The 25,769-nt window shown below is 39.5% G+C and overlaps 1 protein-coding gene across 6 annotated transcripts in view; it reads left to right on the top strand.

The window, feature by feature from the left end:
• The window catches only part of LOC120406425 (bifunctional heparan sulfate N-deacetylase/N-sulfotransferase 4), a 302,448-nt gene that overhangs the window by 250,691 nt on the left and 25,988 nt on the right, over positions 1 to 25,769 (top strand). For all 6 annotated transcript variants that reach the window (XM_039541294.1, XM_039541295.1, XM_039541292.1 and 3 more), the window contains 2 exons: positions 20,484 to 20,666; positions 23,666 to 23,762. In XM_039541294.1, the coding sequence (XP_039397228.1) occupies positions 20,484 to 20,666; positions 23,666 to 23,762 (280 nt within the window). The remainder of the gene's footprint in view (positions 1 to 20,483; positions 20,667 to 23,665; positions 23,763 to 25,769) is intronic.

The following is a 25,769-nucleotide window of genomic DNA, read 5'->3' as shown; positions in this document are numbered from 1 at the left end:
GTAAAGCCTGGGAGTGGTGGTTGAATCAGAGAAGGGCAGACCGACTCCCTTGGGAAGGAGGGTCTGGGTCTGGTGGAAGGACTTTGTTTGTTTGGGGCTATGAGGAATGAGTTCTGCTTTGTGAAAGACTTTGTGCTAGCCTGAGTGGAACTAGTGAAAGGTGAATCAAAGGGATCAGGGAGAAGACCAGCCCATGTCCCAGAAGGAGGGCTGTGAGCTTCCCTTAGTTAAGAGGAAAGGGTCTGGGGTCTATAAGGCCGCTAGAGACTCTGTACAAGATTACATAAACTAGATTCCCACCATGAAGGGGTAATTTTGTCTGAAATACTGTGAACTGTACAGTCCTTATGGGGCCCTGGAGAGGGGGAAAGAGAGGGTACTGCAGAGTGACCTTGCCACTATATACAAAAGCAAGCTATAGGTCACATGGGTCAAACTAATATCAGTAAGGAGAGAAGAAATATGAATATCCCATTCAATAAGGAAATGGATTCAAAAATGAAACTCTGAAGTAAAATGGGCAGCCATGTTCCCAAGTACTTGTTACGTGTACCCTCTTTTAGCTTAGTCATTTTTTCCATTACTAAAACTTCTGAAATTTTGGAAAGCCCTCTGGTGTAAGAATATTTTTTTCGCTAGTAAACTACAGTGGTAATTAAAGTCATATGAACAATATTAGTAGAAGTGTCATCCATTCTGAGTAGTGCTAAAGTGGGCATTTACTTTGTATTTTTACATGAAACCAAAATCTTGTAATGTTTGGCCCTACACCATATTTGCTTCCTAATACCTGACTTTCCACAATTCTTTCAGAGAGACTGTTTAAAATAGAACCCAATTCACATAACCTAAAGGGGATGAGGTAGCTACAATGTTATTAGATGAGCCTATGCTTAACAGAAGTTGAAATGTTATTAGTACATCCATATTCCTCAGGACTACATGAAGTAATATATCTACTAAGCTTCAGTGTGAGGTGAAATATTTTGAAGGAGATTTTTTTTCTGGAATAACTAAAATGTTCATTTTAGCAAATTGGGACTATAGGTTAGAGAGGAGACGGACAAAAAGGAACAAAAAGGAATATGTATAATGAGTTAGTAAGGAAAGCCTACTGGATAGGGCACTGGACTAGACTCAGGAGACCTAGTACAACTTCTGAACTCCTCCAGTGACTTCCTATATAAACTTTGACAGACCCCTTAACTGTGCCTCCTTTCCTCAATTGTAGAATGGAGGTAATACCTCCCTATCTCATAGGAATATTGTGAGGATAAAATTCACCCTTTACTTGGAGATGCTCAGATATTACAGTGCTGCAGACCATATCATTAGAAAATAATGACTAGCATATCTAATTTCAAATTTAGCAAGGCATAATAATGCTTTGTTGTTTTCCATAACACTTGGTTGGAGTTGAAGATTTGAGTGGAAAAAATTAGGAGTTTAACACACAGTTGTTCATCTGTTAAAGTTTATTATCGATATTTGTGTAATTCAACTTTTAGTGTATCTAGCAAAGAAAGCTGTGTTATGTGTGGGAGGTAGGGGGAAGATGTATAACTTAAAATTTTAGCTATTCTAACTCATCTAGCCCAAAGATTAGAAGAAAATAGGTGTTTGTGCCTTAGAATAAAGGGAAAATATGCCCACTTTACTAAAATCAGCCAATTTCTCCGTTTCCAACCAGTTCAGATAAGAATAATAATGATGCCAATAAAATGCTGCTTCAATTTAGTTTGCTAAATAGTAACAGTATTAGAGGACTATTTCTGCAGTCTTTTGAAGTAAAAGGAGAGAGAAATCCCCTGCTTTTTGTTTTTCCTTTCCACTGCTCAGATAAGAGATTTTTAATTACTCTTATTTGATCTACCATCATTATTTTTGAATAATATCTGCTACTTTTGAAGCAAAGCGGCATGAGTTTGTTTTCCCTTCACCTTGGGAGTCATGGACTCAAATGTGAGATATTACCCACATGATAAAAAATTTAACAATTTCCATCTATAGCTTGGAGTAGATAGGAGTCCACATAAGAAAACCACCATAAATTTGCCATGATTGACAGTCTTTACTCAAGAGGGGCCCTGGATTAGAACAGTAAGGGACTTGCAGGTCAGGGATGTGGTGCATTGACAAAGCTACTTTGAGAAACTTAAATAGCAGTTTGGATCAAATTGTTCTATAGCAGTGTTGTCATTCTCTCACATCAATGGCACCTGCACCAAAACCTAAATGTTAATCCACAAAAAAATTGTGCAATATATAATTTAGAATTATGATCCATTGGATAGAATTGTGCTAAATACAGTCATGTGAATTTCACAGGTGAACACTACAAAGAGACTTTTCTCACAAGAATAAGATTGGGAAATATTCCTCATAACCTCTCCCTCTTTGTTCTTAACTTTATGTTTTACCCCACCTAATCACAAACACATGAGTGCTCCCATTGAAATCACAGACATTACTTCAGAACTGATTGTAGAAAGGAGTGAGATATAAACTGATATTAGAAGTTAACGCAACACAACACAAAAGGGGACCAGGTCCCTGAAGCTATGATGATTTATACCAGCTGTGGATTTTGGCCCAGGAGATTAGCAATCCAGTTCATTAACTTGTAGTTTGCTAGATGTTAACAGGGAGTGTGCAATGCAAGAATGCGCTTTCACTGTGAGTTGCTGATTAGTTAGATATTGTGTTTTGAACTCCTTTGATCATCTTTGAAACCAGAAGGCCTAGGTGGGTCTGGAGCCGTGGTTCTCAACGTGTGGCCCAATTAGCACACAGCTGCAGCTCATGTGACATTCTCAGTGCCATAACTAAGACAGGTGCCATAACTAAGACAGGGGTGCAAAAATGGGGCAGTGTTGGATCAGGCCCAGTGGTGTCAGCCCCCTCCCGACATGGCAGGATCTGGCCCAGCAGCATCAGCATGAGGCCAGGATGCTCAGCACCTGCCATCCCATGGGATCATGGGTCCAGTGACCCCAGCGGGAGCAGGTGCCCTGGTATTAGGACTGCAGTGGGGGACTGCAAGCAGGGTGGGCTGCATGGCTGCACCCAAAGAAGGAGACTAGTGGGTACATGGAGGCATATGTAGGGGGCAGTCCCTGAGTAGCTGACTGGATGCTGGAGGAGCCCTCCCAGGGGGAGGAGTCATTATGCCCTGGTCAGGGCACACTGTCTCTGCAGGGCAGGCACGTGTCCCAGCCCAGAACTGGGTGGGGTCTGGATGCTGGGGGGACAGTCCCAGGGGGATGGGTGATGGGGGGGGGCAGTCCCTGGCCTTGGGGGCAGTCTGGGGGGAGAGCTCAGTTCATTGGGGACAGTCCCTGGCTTGGGAGGTGGACATCCTGCACTAAGCAAGGCTCCCCATCTTTGGAGGCAGGCTCCACAGCGGCGCACTCTGGGCTCTCAGCCCAGCCGTACCACCAGCAGCAACGTAGAAATAAGGGTGGCAATACACCATGCCACCCTTACAGTAAATTAATTAATTTAATGTTAATGTTTTGACTTATTTTGCGAATTTAAAATGCTCTTAGTAGACATTTGCCAGTGTTGAAATGAAAGGCACTGTATTGATTTGAATGATATTGCTGTCATATAACAAATACTAAACCTTATTTTTTTTTTAGATGTACAGGGTTGTGTGTGTGTGTGTGTGTAGATAGATATATAGTGTGGATTCAGCCCACCTAGAGAGCTGCATATGTGGTTCACAATGGTAAGTAGTTTGAGAACCATTGGTCGGGAGACACTTCAAGGATGTTTGTTTGATACCTCTAAAATATTGTCTGAAATGGCTAGTGTACAAAACTGACTCAAGAAAATAGCCCCCAAAACACTATTTCATCTGGTGCAATTTGCATAATTTTAAATTGATAGTAAAAGCAGCATGTGACCTGTATATCAAGATAAAGCCACACTTTGAATTTGCAAAAAAGACTGAAGTGTGTGGTTTTTTGGGGGAGGGGGTGGTTTCTTTTTCTTTTTTTCTTTGGAAGGCTCATAAGCCATATATGCAACAAAGAATCCTGTGGCACCTTATAGACTAACAGACGTTCTGCAACATGAGCTTTCGTGGGTGAATACCCACTTCTTCAGATGCAAGTGAAGAAGTGGGTATTCACCCACGAAAGCTCATGCTGCAGAACGTCTGTTAGTCTATAAGGTGCCACAGGATTCTTTGTCGCTTTTACAGATCCAGACTAACACGGCTACCCCTCTGATACTTGAAGCCATATATGTTTAATAAAAGAAACTTCTATTCACAATACTTTTGATGAAACTTCAGTAGGGAGGAAAACAGGAGGTACAAGAGTTAGAGAGTTAAAAAATTCTTATCAAATAACAACTTGTGTGCAGTTCTAAAATCATTGGTCGGAATTTTCAAAAGTAACAGATTAAAAAAGTCATTGATGCATATTTCCTAATAATACAATGGAGAAATATAGTACTACATGCTCTATTGAACTTACAATGTTTTTCACATCTTGAGACTCCTAAGCAGATATGTACAAAGTAAAAGCAATCCCTTTCTCACACCTGTGCTGCTACCACCAGCAATAGGACTACTTCCATTAGTAAGTGATGCTCCCATGGCAAGGGTTTTCAAGCCTTAAGGGACTAGATATAACTTAAGAATTTAATATAGTTCAAAATGTCACCAAGATATTAAACATCTTCACAGGTTAATGACAATACTAGAAAATTATACACTGATAGACACAGGATTTTGATTGTAGAATTTGAAAGAAAACTCCCACATTAACTTGGGAACTTTCTTCTGATATAAACTGCACACAAGTGAAGAGAATGTAACAGGATTATAACCAAGCCAGTGGATAAATTCACGGTTAAATTTTTTAACAACAAAAAAGGTAAATATTGACTTGGAGCAAAGATTTTTGGAGAAACAATTAAGTATTTTGTCTGTAGCATTTAATAGCTTGTAGATATAAATTTTTCCAGACACATTTTATTCAAACATCTCTCTTTATACTCATCTTCCTTCCCCTTCTTCTCCCCTTCATCTTACAGATAAACAAAAAGGGTGAAATCCGAACAACAAGTCTGTGGGAGTTTTACCATTGATTTCAATAAAGCCAGGATTTTACCCACTGTATGCAAAGCTGTCACTTAGGACAAATTAAAACAGTACAGAGAAAGAAGCTTAATTTATTGAGGATGAGGAATTAGCTGTGGAGCCAACACAAATAGAGCCCTCTTTAAAGGGTAGATATGACACAAAAAAATTGTATGCTTATTCTACTACATCTGAATTGTTTGCACAAACAGACATCATCTTCAGGTCATACTAATCAGCACTGATTGTGCCCTGCACACAAGTAATGTGTGAATGAGCCTCTTCCAAGCTGCAGTTTATATACAGTAGATTAAGGAAAATATAGAGTAGAGCAATGGTTCTCAAACTTGGGCCACTGCTTGTTCAGGGAAAGCCCCTGGTGGGCTGGGCCGGTTTATTTACCTGCCATGTCCGCAGGTTTGGTTGATCGTAGCTCCCCCTAGCCACAGTTTGCCACTCCAGGCCAATGGGGGCTGCAGGAAGCGGCACGGGCTGAGGGACGTGCTGGCCACCCTTCCCGCAGTAGTACCACTGGAGTAGAGTGAAGAAAATTATTTAATGTAGAGTAGAATTTTTAATATATAAATTTAATATTTAATATAGAGTAGAGTGGGAAATTAATTTAATAAACTCCTGCTAGTGGGTCAGTAAACTCCTATAGAAAAGTAAAGCCTAATCATCTGATGTGATGTTGTGATCTCAAGTCACAGTAAGAGTCCACTTGTTGATACTCCAAGGATGAGAATATTTTAGCTTTCTATAATCCATTGAGAAAATATAGCTGTTGACAAACAAATTCTTATCATGACTTCCAAAGAAAGGAGGTCCCATGCAAGAAGTTGTCTTTCCAGTCTCACATTGCTGGAGGTTTGCATTGCTTCTCGACTTTTGAAGACTTCATGGCATAACTGAAGTCAATGGAAGCACGTCAAAGGAATGCAAAGAGGTTTAGATATGCTCCCTAGTGGCTGTAGTGTTAAGCACTTACATTAAGTGTGGTTTTGTCTACTAACTGGACCTAAAGTTTCCATTATTTAAACCATCCTATTGTAGCCATATAGTGAGATTGCTAATGTCAACGGAGTCACAAGTTATTTTTGCTGTGCTATGCCAGCATTGACACTACTGTGCTTTATGCGGGGGAGACAGGCTAGGAGGTGAGGGCTGCCAATTAATACTACGGAGAAGAAGTTTCTAACTATCTTTCTACATCTAGAATCATAGACATCTGTAATGGCAAGATAGTATCAAATGTATATACAACCAAAGAAACAATTGCAAGCAGCCATGGCAGGTAAATACAGTATATAATGATTTACTTGGTGTTTAAAAGTGGTTTTATAGGTATAAATACAATATCTTTAGTCTCACTGGGAGAGAAGCACTGTGTAGAAGTTTTAAGTTTATACGAATAATTCATTTAATTACATCAACTAAATAAAGACAAAGTGGGAACGTAAGGCTACATGCTACTTTTGATTCAAGTACAGTTTCCATTGACATTAATGGAAGCACTGCAGGTGTAATATCACCTCTATAATAAACATAGTCATGGGAAATATGTTATAAATCAGCCTAATTTTTGCTGCTTAAATCAAGGGAGAAGCATGGTTCCTTCCAAATATTGCTTTTGTGGCTCTTTCTTCAGAGAACATGTGTTTAGAAAATATTTGTTCATGGAGTCAGGTATGGTAAAAAAAAAATTTCAGAAGGGGAATAGAGCAAAAGTAAAGGTACTATTTTCAGCCACAAATTTCTTTGCTTCAGTAGCAGAAGGGTCATGAATACGAATAGTGCTGAATTCTGGAGAAACAATTTGTCATTATTAAAATTTAGTGCTTTGTCAACACAAAATATCAGTTTCAGCTTCCTTTTTGTGTTAGTGCAGCTGTTTGTGCAATTAAGGGGTCTAAATGTTCTGGGCCAAACTATCAGAGCTACTAGCTATTGGTAAATGGACACTTGACAGTATATTGCATTTCTTAACGATGCTACACTACTTCTGCGCGCGCGCGCACACACACACGCAGCTTGCTGCCAGCTACATCCAATTATGACAGTTTGCAGTTGATACAAGATTAGAACGCTTTCCTAGTAAAATGAAGAGACAGATTAGCAAAACTAATTTTCCTGGGACATTTGTGTGAGAGGGAGAGTGGATGGTGGACATAAATATGCTACCACATTTCAATTGTAAGGGATTTTATTGCAACTATATGATATGAACAGTCTTACTGGACATATTTTACTATACAACTTTATTTGTATCATGTCATCTGTGCAAAATATATCCTAAAATCCCTTATAACACAAAGAAGGAAATTAAAGTTATATTTTATTTAAGAGATGCAGAGGCAAGGGAGAAAAAAATGTGTTAAGAAAAAGCAGTGAACAATTACTACAGCCAATTCTCTGACAGCAATAATGTTCACCCTCAGGGCATGCTGCAAGGCCTACCTTTGCTCTTGGATTTTTCAGAAGGAGATGGGCAGAGCCCAGAGTCAGGGCATTAAGAGAGAGATTGTTTTTGTTAAATTATTGAATAACAATGGAATGAGGTGGAGCACATTACTGATACATGAAGTTTTGTAATTTTTTCAGTGTGCAAGTGCTAAATCAACCTATAGGTACATTTTTAAATATCAACATGATTACGCATCGTAAAGCTATGAACCAATGCTTGATTGCAATATTTTTAAGATACTTGGTTGGATGTAATTGTCCTTCTGCATGGGCTGTATTGGTTCAGTCATCACTTCAGTACTGGAGCGTTAAAAAATCAGTTTCCAGTCCATCATTTGGGAATTTATTCCAATGTCTGAACAGATGTCCCATTGTAAGATAAACCAGAAGCTTTGTGCTGGTTTCTCTTGTATAGGCTGGGCTGAGCAGCAGGGATATTGATAGCTGTGGAATGTGGACCACATGCTTTTGGAAAACACTGACAGAAACATTATTTGGCCAGAACCTCAGCTAGTGTACAAATCAGCATAACTGAACTGACCTCTATAGAGCTACAGTGATTTGCCCCAACTGAGGATCTGGCCCATTATTTTTAGACTTCATAGATTACAAGGACAGAAGGGACCATTCTGATCACCTAGTCTGACCTATTATAGAACATAGATCGTGCAACTTTCCCCAAAATAATTCCTAGCACATATCCTTTAGAATAACATCCAAGCCTGATTTAACGCTTGTCACTGATGAAGACCCCTTGAGAAACTGTTCCAAATTGTTGATTCAGGAGAACTTCTTGAGATAAATGCTTTGAAGTGAGAACTAAAATATTTCTGGGCATTAGGCACCTAGTGGACTTTTCAAAAGTGCCTAAGCAGGTAAGGTGCCTATCTGCATCTTTAGGCACCAAAGACTGGGGTTTAGGTGCCTAAGTAGCTTCATGGATCCCATTCTTTGCCTTTGTTCTGTGACTGTAAAATGGAAGAATATTACTTCCCTACCTCACAGAGGATAAATATATTAAAGATTGTGAAGCACTCTGAAACATGCTGATGAAAAGTGCTATATACGAAACTATTTTTAAAAAAATCAATAGATACAAAGACAACTGTACGTTCATGACTGAGATTAACATAACTTCCAGCAAACTACTTTACAAAAACACTTATTTTATATTGTAATATATTTCAAACTACTTGAAGGTTATAGAAAGCATGTTGTTAATGCAGACTAAACACAGCAGAACTTCCTTGTACACTCATCATTACACACTACACTTAATCAGCACTAAAAATTGGCAGCCTCTTTCAAGTACTTAAAGTGTTAGTGCAGTCCTGTATTACTAAAACTTAATTAATTTTACAAAATATGCCATTGTGCACTTACTGGTCTGTGTTACATTTCTTTAACTTATTTTCACATTCAAGCTACACAACTAGTAAAATAAATGAACAAAGTATAAATCTATAAACTCTAATTAGAAAAGATTATAGTCATTGTGATAGCTCCGGAGTTAAGATTGCATTGACATTTGCATTTAAAGGAGGGAGTAAATGCCTTTGTTATGCATGGGAAAAAATGGTCTGTTTTCACAATCGAAAGAGATAAATTGTGGGGTCCCCCAAGAATCTCTACTGGGTCCTGTGCTATTCATCATAGTCATAAATGATCTAGGAAAGAGGGTAAACATGGAGGTGGCAAAGTTTGCAGATGAAACAAAATTACTCAAAATAAGTCCAAAGCTGATTGTAAAGAATTACCAAGAGATCTCACTAAACTGGTTCACTGGACAACAAAGTGGCAGATGAAAAACAATGCACATTGGAAAACATAATCCCAACTAGACATAAAAATATGTTAATTAGCTGTTGCCACTCAAGAAAGAGATCTTGGGGTCATTGTGAATAGTTCTCTGAAAACATCCACTCAATATGCAGTGGCAGTCAAAAAAGCTGTCAGAATGTTAGGAACCATTAGGAAAGGGATAGATAATAAGACAGAAAATATTATAATGCTACTATATAAAGCAATACTATGCCCACACTTTGAATACTGCATGCAGTTCCAGTTACCCCATCTCAAATATATATATATTAGAATTAGAAAAGGTACAGAGAAGGACAACAAAAATGATTAAGGGTATAGAACAGCTTCCATACAAGGAGAGATTAAAAAGACAGGGACTGTTCATTTTAGAAAAGAGACAACCAAGGAGTTGCTATAAAATCATGAATGGTATGGAACAAGTGACTAGGGAAATGTTATTTAGCCCTTCACATAACACAAAAATCAGGGGTCCTCCAATGAACTTAATAGGCAGCAGGTTTAAAACAAATAGAAGGAAGTACTTCTTCACATAATGCACGGTCAACCAGTGGAACTCATTGCCAGAGGATGTTGTGAAGGCCAGAAGTATAACTAGGTTAAAAAAAGAATTAGATAAACTCATGGAAGATACATTCATCAGCCAAGCTGGTCAGAGATACAACCTCATGCTCCGGGTGTGCCTAAACATCTGACTACCAGAAGCTGGGACTGGATGGCAGGGGATGGATCACTTGAGAATTATCCTGTTCTGTTCATTCCCTCTGAAGTATCTGGCACTGGCCACTGTCATAAGAGCTAGAAGGACCATTAGCCTTATCTGTTATGGCCATTCTTATGTTTGTATAAATAATGAGTGCATTTTCCCCAAATTTTCATAAGTAACTCTGACTACAGAATAAATTTTATGGGAGTCTATAAGTAGATCTGTTAATGAATCTGAGTTAAAATTATTTTAAAATGAACACTTTAACACTATTCAGCACTTCCTAATGAATATTTTCCTGAATTTTGAGATTAGAAAATGTATCACTTCTAAACTGTAGCAAAATGTAAAACATGTTTTTAAAGCTTTTTAGTGTCAATTTTTGATTGACATGAACATCCATTGCTACTTATATTGTAAAGTGTGTCAATGAATATTTTTATTGATTAATATTTTGATGTTCTGGAAGATAGGCTTTCATTGTCAAAATGCGTCTAAACCTCAGACTTGAGGAGAGAACCTTGAAAATGTGAACCAAGTGTAAAATGATGTAGTGATGTCTTTCTTAGTCTACAGCCAGCCTGAAGTAATTCTGAGAGGTTTGTACCAAAATTAATTATGGTATTTAGCCATTGTAATTAATTGGGCCCACACTGAAAGGAAAGAAAAAGGGGTTGTTAAGCAATAGTTCTTTGAAATATAGCAGTAGCCTTCTGTTCTTTGTTAGAACATCTGCCCTTGTGGTTCTGTCTTGATTAAGTCACTGCCCAGCTTCTTTTTTCAGGAAGATCAGTATTTACATGCTCAGCTGTCTCAAGTCAAAACAGTTCTAATTTGTTAATAAGTCACTAACCAAATATTATTACTGGGAATCTGGTACATAACCAGATGCAGGATGTTGAATTTTGAATGTTAGAGAAAATATAAAACCACCACTCTTCACCACCTCACCTTACCCCAATGGAAAAAAATGTTATTTACCAACCAAAATGATATATTAAATGCACAGGTGGCCTGAACTCTCAAATCATTCTCTTTTTGTCTTTTTAGAAAAGAGATGATAGTCAAATTGCTTTATTATCCTGTACCTATTCATAGTGTCAGCATAGAGTATACGGTATAACATCAAGAGAGATAAGTAAACCAATTCCAGTAACAAAATCAGAACTGCCTCAGCCCTTGAACTGAATCTTGGCCTTTTTTTCCCCATTTAAAATTTATTTTAAGTGATTCAGTGTTCATAAAAGGAGATAAATTGACAATCTTGGGGACTGTTTATCATCACAGAAGGCAATGGCAGTGCATACTTTCCAGCAACAGTGTTATAATGTTGCTAAAGTATGAAATGACCACCCATAGGGGATGCCTAGATATTGTGGTAATTGTGTATTAGCAATGACCTGGAGTATATCAATATGAGATGGTGGTTCAGCCTCTGTGTTTATTTAATCCTGGGCCTCTTTGCTGGGACTGCAATTACGCATGTCAGATCTGTGACTGTTGTAGTGTTGGTTCTGTGTAGTGGATGCCTATTCATTAGAAACTATAGACCTGAGGACATCTTCTAGGAAAAACGTAGAATTAAAATATACATAATTTGACATAAAACAGTATTAAAGTGTTTGCTATGTTGTGGGCCCTTAGCTCCTCTCCCTTGGTGTAGGTGAAGAGACGGTAGGGACTGCAGTGGATTGAGGAGTGCATGCCAGCTCATTTCTCAGTGGACTGAGAGCAGGTGTGGGAAGGGAAGTCTCACAGACATAAAGGAGTGGGTCCCTACTATCTATGCGTGTCTTTTTGTGTTACGTGGGCAGCAGTTCTGACAGCTCTGGAGCTCCTGACTTTTCTCCCTCTGGGTTAGAGTGGACCCTCATCTCCTTTTGGTCTAGAGGATGAGCAGTGGAGTGGGACTTGGGAGAACTGTGTTGCATTCACAGGTCAGCTACTAGATTTCAGAGTGACCTTGTGCAAGTCACTTCCCCTCTCTGTGCCTCAGTTTCCCCATCTATAAAATGAGGAGAATGATACTGACCTCCTTTGTAAAGCACTTTGAGATGTATAGATGAAGAGTGATACATAAGAGCTAGTTATTATTATTCTTACTATAAAATGAGGGAGGAGACAGAATGGCTTGGGTAGAAAAAGGGAATTCTGGATAGGGAAAATAGAGTAAGGCCATGTGTGATAAATGAAGGGAAGGAAGGGGTAGCTTCCTTTTATAGACACCCAGCCAGCCAGTTAGCTATAAAATCCCTCTTGGTAGCTGTTCTCTACTTGCTTTACCTGTAAAGGGTTAAAAAGTCTGACTGCTATGCATAGGTAAAAGGAAGTGCATGGGCACCTGGCCAAAAGAGCCAATGGGAAGGCTAGAACTTTTTAAAATTGAAACAAGACTCCCCTTTTGTCTCTCTGTGGTGGTTGTTCTCCCAGAGAGCAGGGACAGGGCTGGACTATGCTGTAAGAGCTTGTGCCATGTATGAAAAATCATCAGATCATACCTAGAAACTACTCATTTAAAACTCCAGCTATGTAAGTAGATCAGGAAATATCTAGGAAGACACAACTAGGTTTATCTCTTTTATTTCTTTATGGCTTGTGGACTCCTCTGTACTAACCCCCAAATGCTTTTGTTTTGCTTGTAACCATTAAGCTGGACCTCAAGAAAACCATTCTTGATGCTTAGTTATTATATCTGCTCTTTTAAAATTGAGCAATAGCCTAAGTTCCAGATATATTTTTTTCTTTTTCTTTTTAATAAAATTTACCCTTTTTTAAGAACATGATTAGGATTTTTGTGTCCTAAGAGGTTTGTACATGTTGTTTAATTAGCTGGTGGCAACATCTGATTTGCTTTGTTTTCTTTCTCAGCTCTTCCCTTGCAGGCCCCCAGTGCCAGAGTGGGGAATCAGCCTTGACACCGACAAGTGGTAATGTAACTTATGTCACTCAAAGGTGTGAAACAACACCCCCGAGTGACATAAATTACAGCAACAGAAGTGCCGGTGTGGGCAGCACTGTGTTGGTGGGAGAGCTACTCCTGCCAACATAGCTACAGCCGTTCGTGGAGGTTGTTTTATTATGTTGATGAGAGAACTCTCTCCCGCTGGCATAGAGCGGCTACACACGTGATCTTACAGCGCCACGGCTGTATCAGTACTACTGTAAGCTCGCGAGTGTAGACATGGCCTTAGTGAGGAAACTTGCCAAAGGGGTATTGTGTGGGGATGAAGGAGAGGGAAAGTTGAAGGGTGGAGTAGGGGAAGGAGAGATTTGGAAGGGGGAAGAAGAAAGTAAAAAGAGAATTCTTTACAGCTACACACACCTAGCATTTAATGATCTGTCCTCCTCTTCTTCCATAATTAACTATCAGCCTGAGCTGGCTGGCTGTTGAATGTCAAGGTTAATAAGATATCCCATCAGTATGAATGAACACTGCTCTCTTGCAAAGCATATGCATTCCAGATACTGCCCTCACAGCAAACAGCATCAGCATAGCATGAGCTTCACAATAAGCAAATGCACAGTTGGTTTTATTCAGCATAGAGCATTGGCAATGGGTTTTATTCAGTAGTTTTCTGTTCATCTGCATGCATTTAGTACACATTGTTCATTGCAGTTTAATCTTAAGCCTATTTCGGCACTGAACCTGAACCAGATTCCTGTAGGAATCTGGGATGTCTTGTGATTAGGGTTTGGTTTTTTTTTGCTATGTTTGTGTTGTGCCCATTTTGTGATTCTTCTAAAAATGTCCACTATCCTTATGCTTGCCAGAATGCTGGCCATCACTTATTATTAACCAGTTTATTATAACCTGTGCTTCATTATGTAAACTAAACCACACAGTGGTGGAGTTATTGACACTACTATGAGATGTGTACTTATGTACAGAGAAGGAAACATGCTGCCTTGTTGAGCTCTATCTTGTCCTACTCTCCCTTAAGCAGTTTCTGAATGCTAGGAGTCATTTCCTGCTGATCACATGCAATGCAACAATATTGTTCATCACATCCCTAGCATTTTCATCCAGAGATGCACTTCACAGGATAGAATCATAGACTCATAGAACTGGAAGGGACCTCAAGAGGTCATCTAGTCCAGCTTCCTGCACTCATGATAGGACAAATTATCTAGAGCATTCTTGACAGGTGTTTGTCTAATCTGCTCTTAAAAAATCTTCAATGATGGAGATTCCACAACTTCTCTAGGCAATTTATTCCAGTGCTTAACCAACCAACCTACTTCCAACAGTTAGGAAGTTTTTCCTAATGTCCAACCTAAACCTCCCTTGCTGGAATTTAAGCCCATTGGTTCTTGTCCTATCCTCAGAGGTTAAAAAAAAACAATTTTTCTTCCTCCTCCTTGTAACAACCTTTTAAATACTTGAAAACTGTTATCATGTCCCTTCTCAGTCTTCTCTTTTCCAGACCAAACCCAATTTTTTCAATCTTCCCTCAAAGGTCATGTTTTCTAGACCTTTAATCATTTTTGTTGCTCTTCTCCGGACTTTCTCCAATTTGTCCATATCCTTCCTGAAATGTGGTGCCAAGAACTGGACACAACACCCCAGTTGAGGCCTAATCAAAGTGGAGTAGAGCAGAAGAATTACTTCTCATGTCTTCCTTGTAACACTCCTGCTAGTACATCTTTGAATGATGTTTGCTTTTTTTTGCAACAGCGTTACACTGTTGACTCATATTTAGCTTGTGGTCCACTATGACCCCCAGATCACTTTCTGCAGTACTCTTTCCTAGGCAGTCATTTCCCATTTTGTATGTGTGCAACTGATTGGTCCTTCCTAAGTGGAGTACTTTGCATTTGTCCTTATTGAATGTCATCCTATTTACTTCAGACCATTTCTCCAGTTTGTCCAGATCATTTTGAATTTTAGTCCTATCCTCCAAAGCCGTTGCAACCTCTCCCAGCTTCGTATCGTCCGCAAACTTTATAGGTGTACTCTGTATGCCATTATATAAATCATTGATGAAGATATTGAACAGAACCAGACAGAGAACCAATCCCTGTGGGACCCCACTCATTATGCCCTTCCAGCATGAATGTGAATGGTTTTTCCAACCAGTTTTGCACCTACCTTATAGTAGCTCCATCTAGGTTGCATTTCCCTAGTTTATTTGTGAGAAGGTCATGCGGGACTGTATCAAAAGCTAACTAAAATCAAGATATACTACCTCTACCACTTCCCCACTATCCACAAACATTGTTACCCTGTCAAAGAAAGCTATCAGGTTGGTTTGACACGATTTGTTTTTGACCAATCCATACTAACTGTTACTTATCAACTTCTTATCTTCTAGATGTTTGCAAATTGATTGCTTAATTATTTGCTCCATTATCTTTCCAGGTACAGAAGTTAAGAGCATCATGCCAACTCAGTCATTTTAGGGAGCATTTTATTCTCATTGATATAGAAGTAATGTAAATAAGATGGCTATCCATGCCACACTCAGGAACAGGAACAGCGCCAGGGTTTTTGGCGCCCTAGGTGGGGGTCCTTCCGAGCTCCCAGTCGTTGGCGGCAATTCTGCACAGGGGGTCCTTCCGCGCTCCCGGTCTTCGGGGCACTTCAGCGGCGGGTCCCGGAGCAAGTGAAGGACCTGCCACAGAATTGCTGCCGAAGACCCAGAGCGCGGAAGGACCCCCCCGCCGCTGAATTGCTGCCCCCCCAAATCCTGGCACCCTAGGCGGTCACCTAAATGGAAGCACCGGCCCTGCTCAGGAAGGGGTGATTTTGTCCTAGTTTATTATCCTTTACTTTTGAAAGAAGCAGCAACTAATGATTCTAAAACATTCTTTTTCACTTTCAAAGAGGAGAAGAAGAGAGCTAGTTGAATAGTAAAATGGGCCTGAGCTGACATGGATCTGAACTTTCTCAAGTTCCCGAAGATCAGGGATATTCATATCTGGGATTTTGGTTTGGGCTAGGTCTAAGTAAATTGTTAAGTTAACATGCGCTAAATCTTGGAAAGGTCTCCTGTGCACAGGGGCGACTATGTTTTCTGCTGCCCCAAGCACGGCAGTCAGGCAGGCTTCGGTGGCATTTCTGCGGGAGGTCCGCCAATCACGCAGATTCGGCAGCAGTTCTGCGGGTGATCTGCCGGTCCCGCGCCTTCATCGTACCCGCCGCCGAATTGCCGCCGAAACCGCGGGACCGGCGGACCTCCTGCAGAAATGCCACCGAAGGCTGCCTGACGGCCACCCTCACAGCAACCAGCAGCCCGCCCCCCACGGCTTGCCACCCCAGGCACGCGCTTGCTGCGCTGGTGCCTGGAGCTGCCCCTGCCTGCGCATACATTTCCACAAGAAAAATTTTCACTAGATGGAGGGGAGAGAAAGAAAGAATTTACTTGCATGCATTTTATTTGATATTAAATGCCACTGGCAAACGATCTCTGGCACTCATCAGAAACAAGAGACGCTTCATAGAGGAAATTATATTCTCTAATATTTCCTATACATGTTTTCATGTTATCATTTTTAGATAGTTCATAGGAAGCACTTGTCACATCTTTTTCTGGGATGAATTCAAGAACAAAAAGTCTTTTCTTTAAAAAAAAAAAAGTTAGTACACAACAAAAGATTCTTCTAAAATTGTCCACTATCCTTATTCTTGCCAGAATATTGGCCATCACTTATTATTAACTAGTATAGTCTAACCTGTGCTTCATTATGTAAACTGAGCCACACAGTGGTGGAGTTACTGACACTACTATGAGATGTGTACTTGTGTACAGAGAAGGAAACACATGTTGCCTTAAATGGCCCAGAATATCAGGGTTGTTACATGTGTATATTGTTGAGCATTGGATATATTAATGCACACTCTAGTTATGTCAAATGACGCTAAATTATAAGGTGCATAAACATTGAAATTGGCAGTTTAAGCATAGTCCAATTGATTTAAAAATTCTTGTATGGTTCCCAGTCTTTGCTCAGAGGAGGCTCAGACAGAATAAAAATGAAGAATGAATGATCTTTTGTGGAATAAAGTGGGTACAGTGCAAATGCACTGGAGATAAGCCCTGAGAGACATTTTCTTAAATTCCATCCATCTTCACCTCATAAAAGTACTCAAAGCCTTATAAATAATTTAAAAAACTAATGGACATGGTTTTTAAACAATGTGAGCCTGCTCTTAAAGAAGCGGGTCATGAGCAGGTCTGCAAAGGTGGAAATGGAAAATGCACTGCTTCTATGCTATGGTTATCTTGAGAGGTAGAAAGGCATGGTGCAGTGTGTTAGTGCAGCCTTTCTCAGTACCACTTCTCTGTTAGGGCTCAAGCCTGAGCACTTTGACCTTGCTGTAGCAATGCACTTAAGCATGTGCTTAACTTTAAGCAAGCAGATAGTCTCACTCACTTTCTTTGCTGGATGAGGGCCAGAAGGCTCTTGCAACTTGCCCATATAGGTTAGTAGCAAAGACATAGTGTCTAATGACAACAGAGTAAACCTGTGCCCCCATTCTTACAGATACAAACACTCTTTCATTGGGGACACACACACACACACACACACACACACACACGTCAACATTCTAGGGAATCTGATCTTTAATGTGCTCAACCATCCCTTATCAGTTCATTATTCACCAACTCATCTTTGTATGCAGGTTCTCACTCAGTCTTAGGTATGAATCTATAGCCCTCTTTAGCAGTATATAGTTTATTGCACCATTTAACAGGCACTTCAATGAAGGGTAGACATCCCCCCAGAAACCTGCCTGCTACTGTTTTGGAGCCTCATATTGCAATGCACACTTCTAGGGGATGCTGGAGTCACTGTCTTTAAATGGATCTGTGATCTGAAAGAGACAATTGTGATGATAAATTCACAGCTGTGTGCAGGGCCGGCTCTACATATTCGGCCGCCCCAAGCAGTCATGCGTGGGAGACGCCCCGGAGCCCCGGGAGCAGCGGACCTCCTGCTGGCTTGACTGGTGAGGGTCCGCTAGTCGCGCGGCTCGGCTGGACCTCCCGCAGCTGCGGACGGTTGGCTGGTCCGGCAGCTCTGGTTGAGCTGCCGCAGTCATGGCTGCGGGAGGTCCCGCGGTCATGGCTGCGGGAGGTCCGGTCGTCCCGGGGCTCCGGTGGACCTCCCGCAGGCATGACTGCGGCAGGTCCGCCGGCCCAATCTGCTGCCCCTGACGACAACTGCCGCCCCACGCGCGTGCTTGTCGCGCTGGGGTCTGGAGCCAGCCCTGGCTGTGTGATGCACAAGACTGTGATAACGGTAAATGTCTCACTGGCTAAGGCTGTCATATCCTTGTCAATAATGACCAGGAAATGCACAAGTCTGACTGTGTTCTTTATTTTTTATTTCCATTCTGACATAACATTAAGAAGTTAGAGTAAAATACTGATCTCCAGGCAATACAATTCCTGGAAGTTTAAAAATTATTCTGTCTCCAACCTTCTGCCTCATAATAACACCATCCAACACATAGTATAATTACCACAACATGCATGACCTATTTCTTAATTGCAGGGATGAGATTGGCTATTTTTTGCTTATTGAGATCAGATGCATTTTGCTTCCTGTTAACCTCAGAGCAATTCCACTGGAAATATACATAAACATATGGAGATCAGTTACCACTATATTTCTTGATAGCTGTATAATTAATTTCTATTGACAATGTACTTACTATTAAAGTCTAATCCAATCACTATAAGTAGGTGAGTAGCAAATCCAGAATAGATAACTTCCCCATAGAGCTAAATAATGAACAGTTAGAGAGAGACTAATGCCTCTCCATAGGTGAAATTTAATTGGATATTTTTATATGTAGTGTTATGAACTATGTTTGTCACATTGTTCATACCAATTCCTTCATCACCGAGCCTGAGATGGTGATCTGCAAAGCAGTGATCATGTAAAGGAGAAACAAAATAAGACTATTAAAAAGACAGGAGTCATATTACCTTCAAGGAAAAATTATGTCTGGAATCTAAAATTTCCAGCCTGCTATTATGCAAATTTAAACAAAAACATCTGCATTTGAGGTCAAGAACACTTGTATGCAGTCTTTCAAGTCTTCTCTGAAAACTGAAGTTTTGTTTGTTTTTTAAAGCAAAAATAGAGATTAACAAATTCAAAAAAACAAAAATGTCTTGTGATGTCAGCAAACGTGGGACAAGGGAAAATGAATTTTATGGCATCACAAAACCATCACAGCAACTTTTCAATCTGTAAAAGAATACCAGGACTGGAATTGTAAAAATTCTTAAATCAAGTAAGGAAGGCGAGAAGGAGGAAAAGATGCACTGTGGTAAGGCAATGGAGCCTTCCTTTCTCAGCCACCAGTTTGAATCCAATCTGTATCCAGTTTTGTAGTGATTGAGAGTTGATACAGGCTCATGACTGTATGTTGGTGAAAGTTTTATACAAAAAGTCAGGGGTGCCGGGAGGGCGGCAGGCGGCTCCGGTGGACCTCCCGCAGGCGTGCCTGCGGAGGGTCCGCTGGTCCCGCGCCGCTTCGGTGGAGCCGCTTGGGGCGGCGAAATGTCTAGAGCCGCCCCTGCAAAAAGCACCATTACAATTAGCTCTAGTCAGCACCACTGTTGGCAGTTTAAACTGCAGAGATGGAATGAGCATGTAGATTGAACTTTCCCTTTTGAAGTGGCCATATTGGAAATGGGTTAATCTGCACTGGTGAGGAATTGGTTATTCCTGTAGCCCACAATGTATGGTCTCTATGAGATAAATGATCCCAGTCTTCTTTAAGATTTTTCTGGAACTTCTCACAAAGACAAAATTCAGGAGAGGAGAGGAGGGGAGGTTCAAGTGCTATGTGAGGAAACCTACACTGCATTTGAATGTATCAGACCTGGCTCAAGCTATCAGCACCTTCACAAGATGTAAATTTGCTTCATAGTTTCTTGGGGTGAAAAATATGAGTGCAATGAATTGTGGAAGTACTAGGAACCTATGAATATTATAGCAGACAAGACAATTGAGGAAGGTCAGAGAAAATCAACTTCTTCTAGGCATACTGTTTGAGAGAGGTCGGACTAAAATCAACAGAAAAAATGGGGTACAGGACTGTTTGGTTTGTTTCTAAACTTAAAAACAAGAGAGGGGTAAATGTCTACATGTAGCATTTTAATGTCAGTTCATGGGGAAGCTGATGAAGGAACAAATCCTTTGAGTGGGACTGGGGAACTCTAAAGGGATACTGCAGATGCAGACAAAGTTGAGGCTGTAAAACTTTCAAACAGGCATGCCTCCCAGTTACAGTGTGAATGTGCAAATTAATTGTACAGCTAGTTTAGATTTTTTTAAAAAAATTATTACAGGAAAATGCAAGGCTCAATCTTCCAAGTACAGCTACTGCCATCTATTGAAGTCCTGCTGTTGATTTATAAAACACTTTTGTTTACCTTTCAGATCAGCATCTTCATGACCCATTTGTCCAACTACGGGAATGACCGCCTGGGGTTATATACCTTTTTGAATCTGGCCAACTTTGTTAAGAGCTGGACTAACCTAAAACTACAGACCCTGCCTCCAGTTCAGCTGGCTCACAAGTACTTTGAACTCTTTCCTGAGCAAAAGGACCCTCTCTGGCAGGTAATACAACATACCTGTCAATAGTCCCACTCATAATTCTTCAATTACAATGCACTTCTAAAATCTTTTGCAAACAGACACATTAAAAATGAAGATATTTTATTTTGTTTTAAATGCCTTTTTGGATTCATTTTATTTTCTTCAAAGACAACAGCTTTGACTGAGAATATATTTGCATATTTGTTAGCTGTTGTGTGGTCTGCATAGATAAAGCAGGGCACTTGCTTAAACTCAGTCAAATACCAGCCATTTTAAGAGCAGCTGGTTGCTATTTATCTGGGCTTCCCATCCCTCTTCCCTCTTGTTTTCTTGATGCATCACATTGTATTAACTTATCTCGATGACCAATCATTAGGATGAAAACAGATGAGTGAGATCTACCACAATGCAGATTCATTGTGCCCATTAATATGGAATCACTAGCATTAACTCACTGCAGCTATAGTAAGGATTCCAGAATACAATATCCCCTTCTTTAAACAGCAAGGAAAAAATCCTCTATGGGAGATAGTGATTAGCATAAACAGTTACTTTGAAAATAAAGAAGTGTCTTACCCCAACTCAATAATGACTAGTTCCCACCTCCATTTGAAATAAACGCCAATGCTACCCATAAGGCCAGGATTGCAATTGTCAGATAATTATCACATATTCATGGTTCCTCTCTGATTCAACACATGATATGCCAAAACATACGCTCAGTTACACAAGTGTAAATCCAGAATAACTCAAAGGAAACATGTGCACTTATTCCAGATTTGCAGTGGTATAAGAGAGCAGAATTTGTTTTTAACTAGTTTTGGCAAGATCTCCAGCTAATGTATATATTGGCCTAGCTTCCATTGATAGAGCTATACTGATTTGCACCAGCTAAAAATTTGTCCCATTATATTTGGTTAACTTAATACATTAACAAATCAGGTCTTCCATTACCAGCTTATGCAAAGGCAACATCAGTGTAATAACTTCTTGAAAGAATAATCAACTCTTACTTTTTTCTTCAGGTTTTCTATTCACACATTTTTATTTTGCATTAACATGTAGTAGAAAGTTAGTGTTGAATAATATCCTAAATTTCTCTTTTTTCCCCCTGTCTTTTGGCTTATTATGTAAATTTAAATTGTCACTAACTACTATATATTTGAAACTCCTTTGTCACCTAATAAGTAACATGAATAGCTAGAAGGCATAATAGTAATGGGTAATTTTAACCATAAATGGAAATTTGGTTATTAATACTTAATTTTTATTCCTTTTAAATCTAAAACGAACTTAGGCCTCAATCATGCAAGGCCCTTAGGCAAGTGCTTTAATTTTAGGCACATGAATAGTCTCATTGACTCATTTGCTTGATCAGTGCTATAGTGATTGTGAACCGTATCAGACTGGCAGAACTAAAGAATAGTGTCCTCTACAGATAGAGCACAAGAAGGATTTGTGCCAGCTTCTCCAGACTGCTGTACATCAGCCTTGACTTAGAGAAATTTCCTATAGGGATGAGAAGGTAGTACAGGCTCTATGCCTCAGAGAAGAGATTGTCAACAAGACTTTTAATTATGTTGTGGATATCAGTCCCCTAGGAACTGAATTATAACCATCGACTCATGTTGTAAACTGCACCATACAGAATTGTATCGTGATGACTTTCAGTCACTAGAAGAGCAAACAACTTGATCAATTAATTTCGCTTTATTTTATACGCATGGATATCTGCAAGCAGATTTCACTTCAAATGTATTAGGCTAATCTTTTTAGATTTTTTTGAAAAATGAGAAATTTATTCAATTTTTTAAAAAATGGAAAAATGAAAATGGGCTGTGGGGTGGGCAGGGAGTAAAAGCAAAAAAGACTTTCTGGATTAAGACTTTAAAAATAACAAACTTAAGAATGAATGAGTATTCTCCCTCAATTTTCTATTTCAAAACTTTTGTGTTTGAAAAATGCGAACCGGCTGTAATAAACTTAAAATCTGGGGACATACCTTGTATCAGGTGTAAATGAATTTATTTTAGCTGAGCTACACTGATTTATACCAGCTAATGAGTTGGCCCTGTTATTTTATGGATTAATAGTGAATCTTCTAATTTGAGCTGCGTGTAGTTGTGATTGGTCAGGTAATTCTCATGGTGTGCCTATTCCTGACTGTATGAGTATGTAAGCATTTCCAGCAGAAATACTGAAATTCACTTCTTTCTTTACTTACTGTGAACATTTGTATCATGTCAGCAAAATAACCTCCCGTCTTAGTTTTCAAATGCTTATTTACAATGGAGAGGGGAGAAATTACATTTATCTATCTATATCAGTCCATCTGTCTATCCATTTACGAAGTGCCAATCACATTTACACCCTAATGTAAATGAGTATTCTGAGTTCCCTTATTGCATTCTGTATTTCAGACACCATTGTAACAACACTATGCTTATTTTGAGGCCTTGATTCTAAGAGAAGCTGGACACCTGAAGTGATATTCTAGCTCAGCCAGAAGTTATGGGCTTGATGCAGGAACCATTTGGTAAAATTTTCTGGCCTGTTATGGAGGAGATATTTTCTGGGCTTAAAAATTGATGAATCTATAAACATAGAAGTCCCATGCACGTAATACATAGGGAGAAAGAAGAAAATGTTATAGCCTCACACGATTTTCATTTTGACACTGATCCTGCAAAATGTACACAATTGCTCAACTTTACTGATTTAATTGGGATTACTCTAGGTCTGGATCCCGCAACATATGGAACACTTTGATCCCAATGTGCCAGAACGCTCAAGCATGTGCCTAGCATTCTTAATTGATTCATCGGTTGGGGCCAGAGTGCTTAGTTCCTTGCAGGACTGAATTACTGGGGTGAAATTTGAAAAGTGTTGCCACTGACTTCAACCATGCTAGGTTTTCACCCCAGTGCATAAAATTAAGTATGTGTGTGAATCCCTACTGCATCAGGGCATTTGAAATTTCTTCCAGTGAGGCAGAAATAATTGTCTTTTTTCCCCCTCAGAATCCATGTGATGATAAACGGCATAGGGATATCTGGTCCAGAGATAAAACTTGTTACCATCTTCCAAAATTTCTTGTGATTGGACCTCAGAAAACAGGTGAATTGCAATGACTAGAATAGAGGGTGTGAGTCTAAGCATATTGTAGCCCACTTTTTGGTGTTGTACATATTTATTTTGGAATAATGCATGATAGAGTACATTCAAATGTATAGAGGTAATGCATTCTGAATAGAAACCGATTGCTGCTTTTAACTCTTCCATTGCTTATGGGGAGAAAGTGGCTTGGATAAAATAGAAACTCTCTTTCCGAACCATCAGCCACTTTTAGAACCAAGCCCAGGTTGTTGTCATAGTACTCCTACCAGATGTATTGTTATATCTCACAAAAATGCCTATTCTCATGGGAATTCAAGTTGATTTTGCAGACTCAAGGGGCTTGGATAGTTTTAATAATACCTTTCTTTGAACTGGAAAGGCTCATGAGGTCAAAATAGAAACACTTTGCAGATATACTCCTTCCTATTAAACTAAAGGAATACTTTTTCCCTAGTAATTATGGGATTGACTATGTTGGTGATAACTTTTGGGTGGGAGCAGTTAGCCTCATTACAAGGGAGGCTGCACATCAAAATACTAGGCTATGTTTCAGATACTGTTCCCATGCTTTATTCCAATGCAATTTTCAGAATACAGAGGCAAATTCGCCCCCCTGCATAGGGTCAGCACAAGACGTACCCTATTTTAAAATGGGATTTCTGTAGCACTCAGCTTTTCTACTGGCATTCTGTACAGAAGAGAATTTAATTCATAGAGAAGGTGCAGCATTTCATTCCACCATAATAAAAACAATGCAGTTAGAAAAACTAAAAACCAAATATGGCCAATTACCAGAACTCAGTATACACCAATGTAAGGAATAATTTTGTCCTGATTACTTTCTCAGGAGTTGAAGGATAATCAGAGTTAAAGCATTTCACTCATGATGTTTTCATAAATTAAATTATTTTATATTTTCTACAGTTGATACCTACCTCCTTTGTAAAGTGTTTTGAGATCTAAAGATGAATAGCACTATACAACAGCTAGGTATTTATATAGATCTCATGTAATCATTTTTCCACAGAAACTGATTTAAGTTTTGTGTCAATGTGTTCTGCATTTAGCAGACTTGTAATATGGAAGTAGTCAGAAAGTAGAACAAACATTCATAACAAACACACATGCTGTTATGCTGTGAGACACAAAGATAAGGTAACTATTAAGAGCTCTGACCAAATATCTTCACAATGTTTGCAATCCTAATAAGAGTATTTATCACCTATATAGTCCCTTTCACTTGGGAATGTCAAAGTGCTTTATAAACTTTAAACCCAACAAACACATCTGTGGGATAGTTAATATTATCACCATCTTACAGAAGATGGAAGCCCAGGCAAAGATAAGTTTCCCAAGGTTGCATACACTATGTCTACTATGTGTGTGTAGAGTACAGACACTGCACCTCCCCAGAGTATGAGTATAAATAGTAGTGTAGACAGTGAGGCACTGCTTAGATGAGTGAAGACATGCAGAACCTTAGGGTATGTACCCTACACAGCTGTCTACATACACTCGTCTACACTGCTATTTTTAACAGTGTAGTGTCCTGCTGCCACCCCCTGGCCAGAGCATTCACTGCTACATGTAGCTACACAGCACAACATGGATGTGGCCTGTTTTTCACTGCTGCTTTGATACATACCCTACGTGCCACTGACAATGTAAACAGACCAGGATGAGTCAGTGATAGTCATTGATAAACTAATTGCTGTTGATCTCAGCATTAGGCATTCCCTCGAGAATATACCTTTAAATTCCTGTTCTCTTTTTAAAAAAAAAACAAAAAATATATACATTTCTCAACCAAGTCACCATAAATCTCAACCTGGAGGTAAGATGTGAAAAAATCTTTAAAAAGAGAACTGTTTTAAATAGTGTATAATTAATTAATAGAAAGTTTAAAAAGAAATTCTGCTGCAAGCTCATGTGACACCACACTTTTCATTTCCAGTGGCAAAATAGCTAGCATGAAACTGTCTTTCTTAGTGATTCCTACAAAGAGGA

This window comes from Mauremys reevesii, linkage group 5, assembly GCF_016161935.1.
Source record: "Mauremys reevesii isolate NIE-2019 linkage group 5, ASM1616193v1, whole genome shotgun sequence".
NCBI classification, from domain to species: Eukaryota; Metazoa; Chordata; order Testudines; family Geoemydidae; genus Mauremys; species Mauremys reevesii.
The sequence above is the reverse complement of the archived record's forward strand: the minus strand, read 5'-3'. Positions and strand labels throughout refer to the sequence as shown.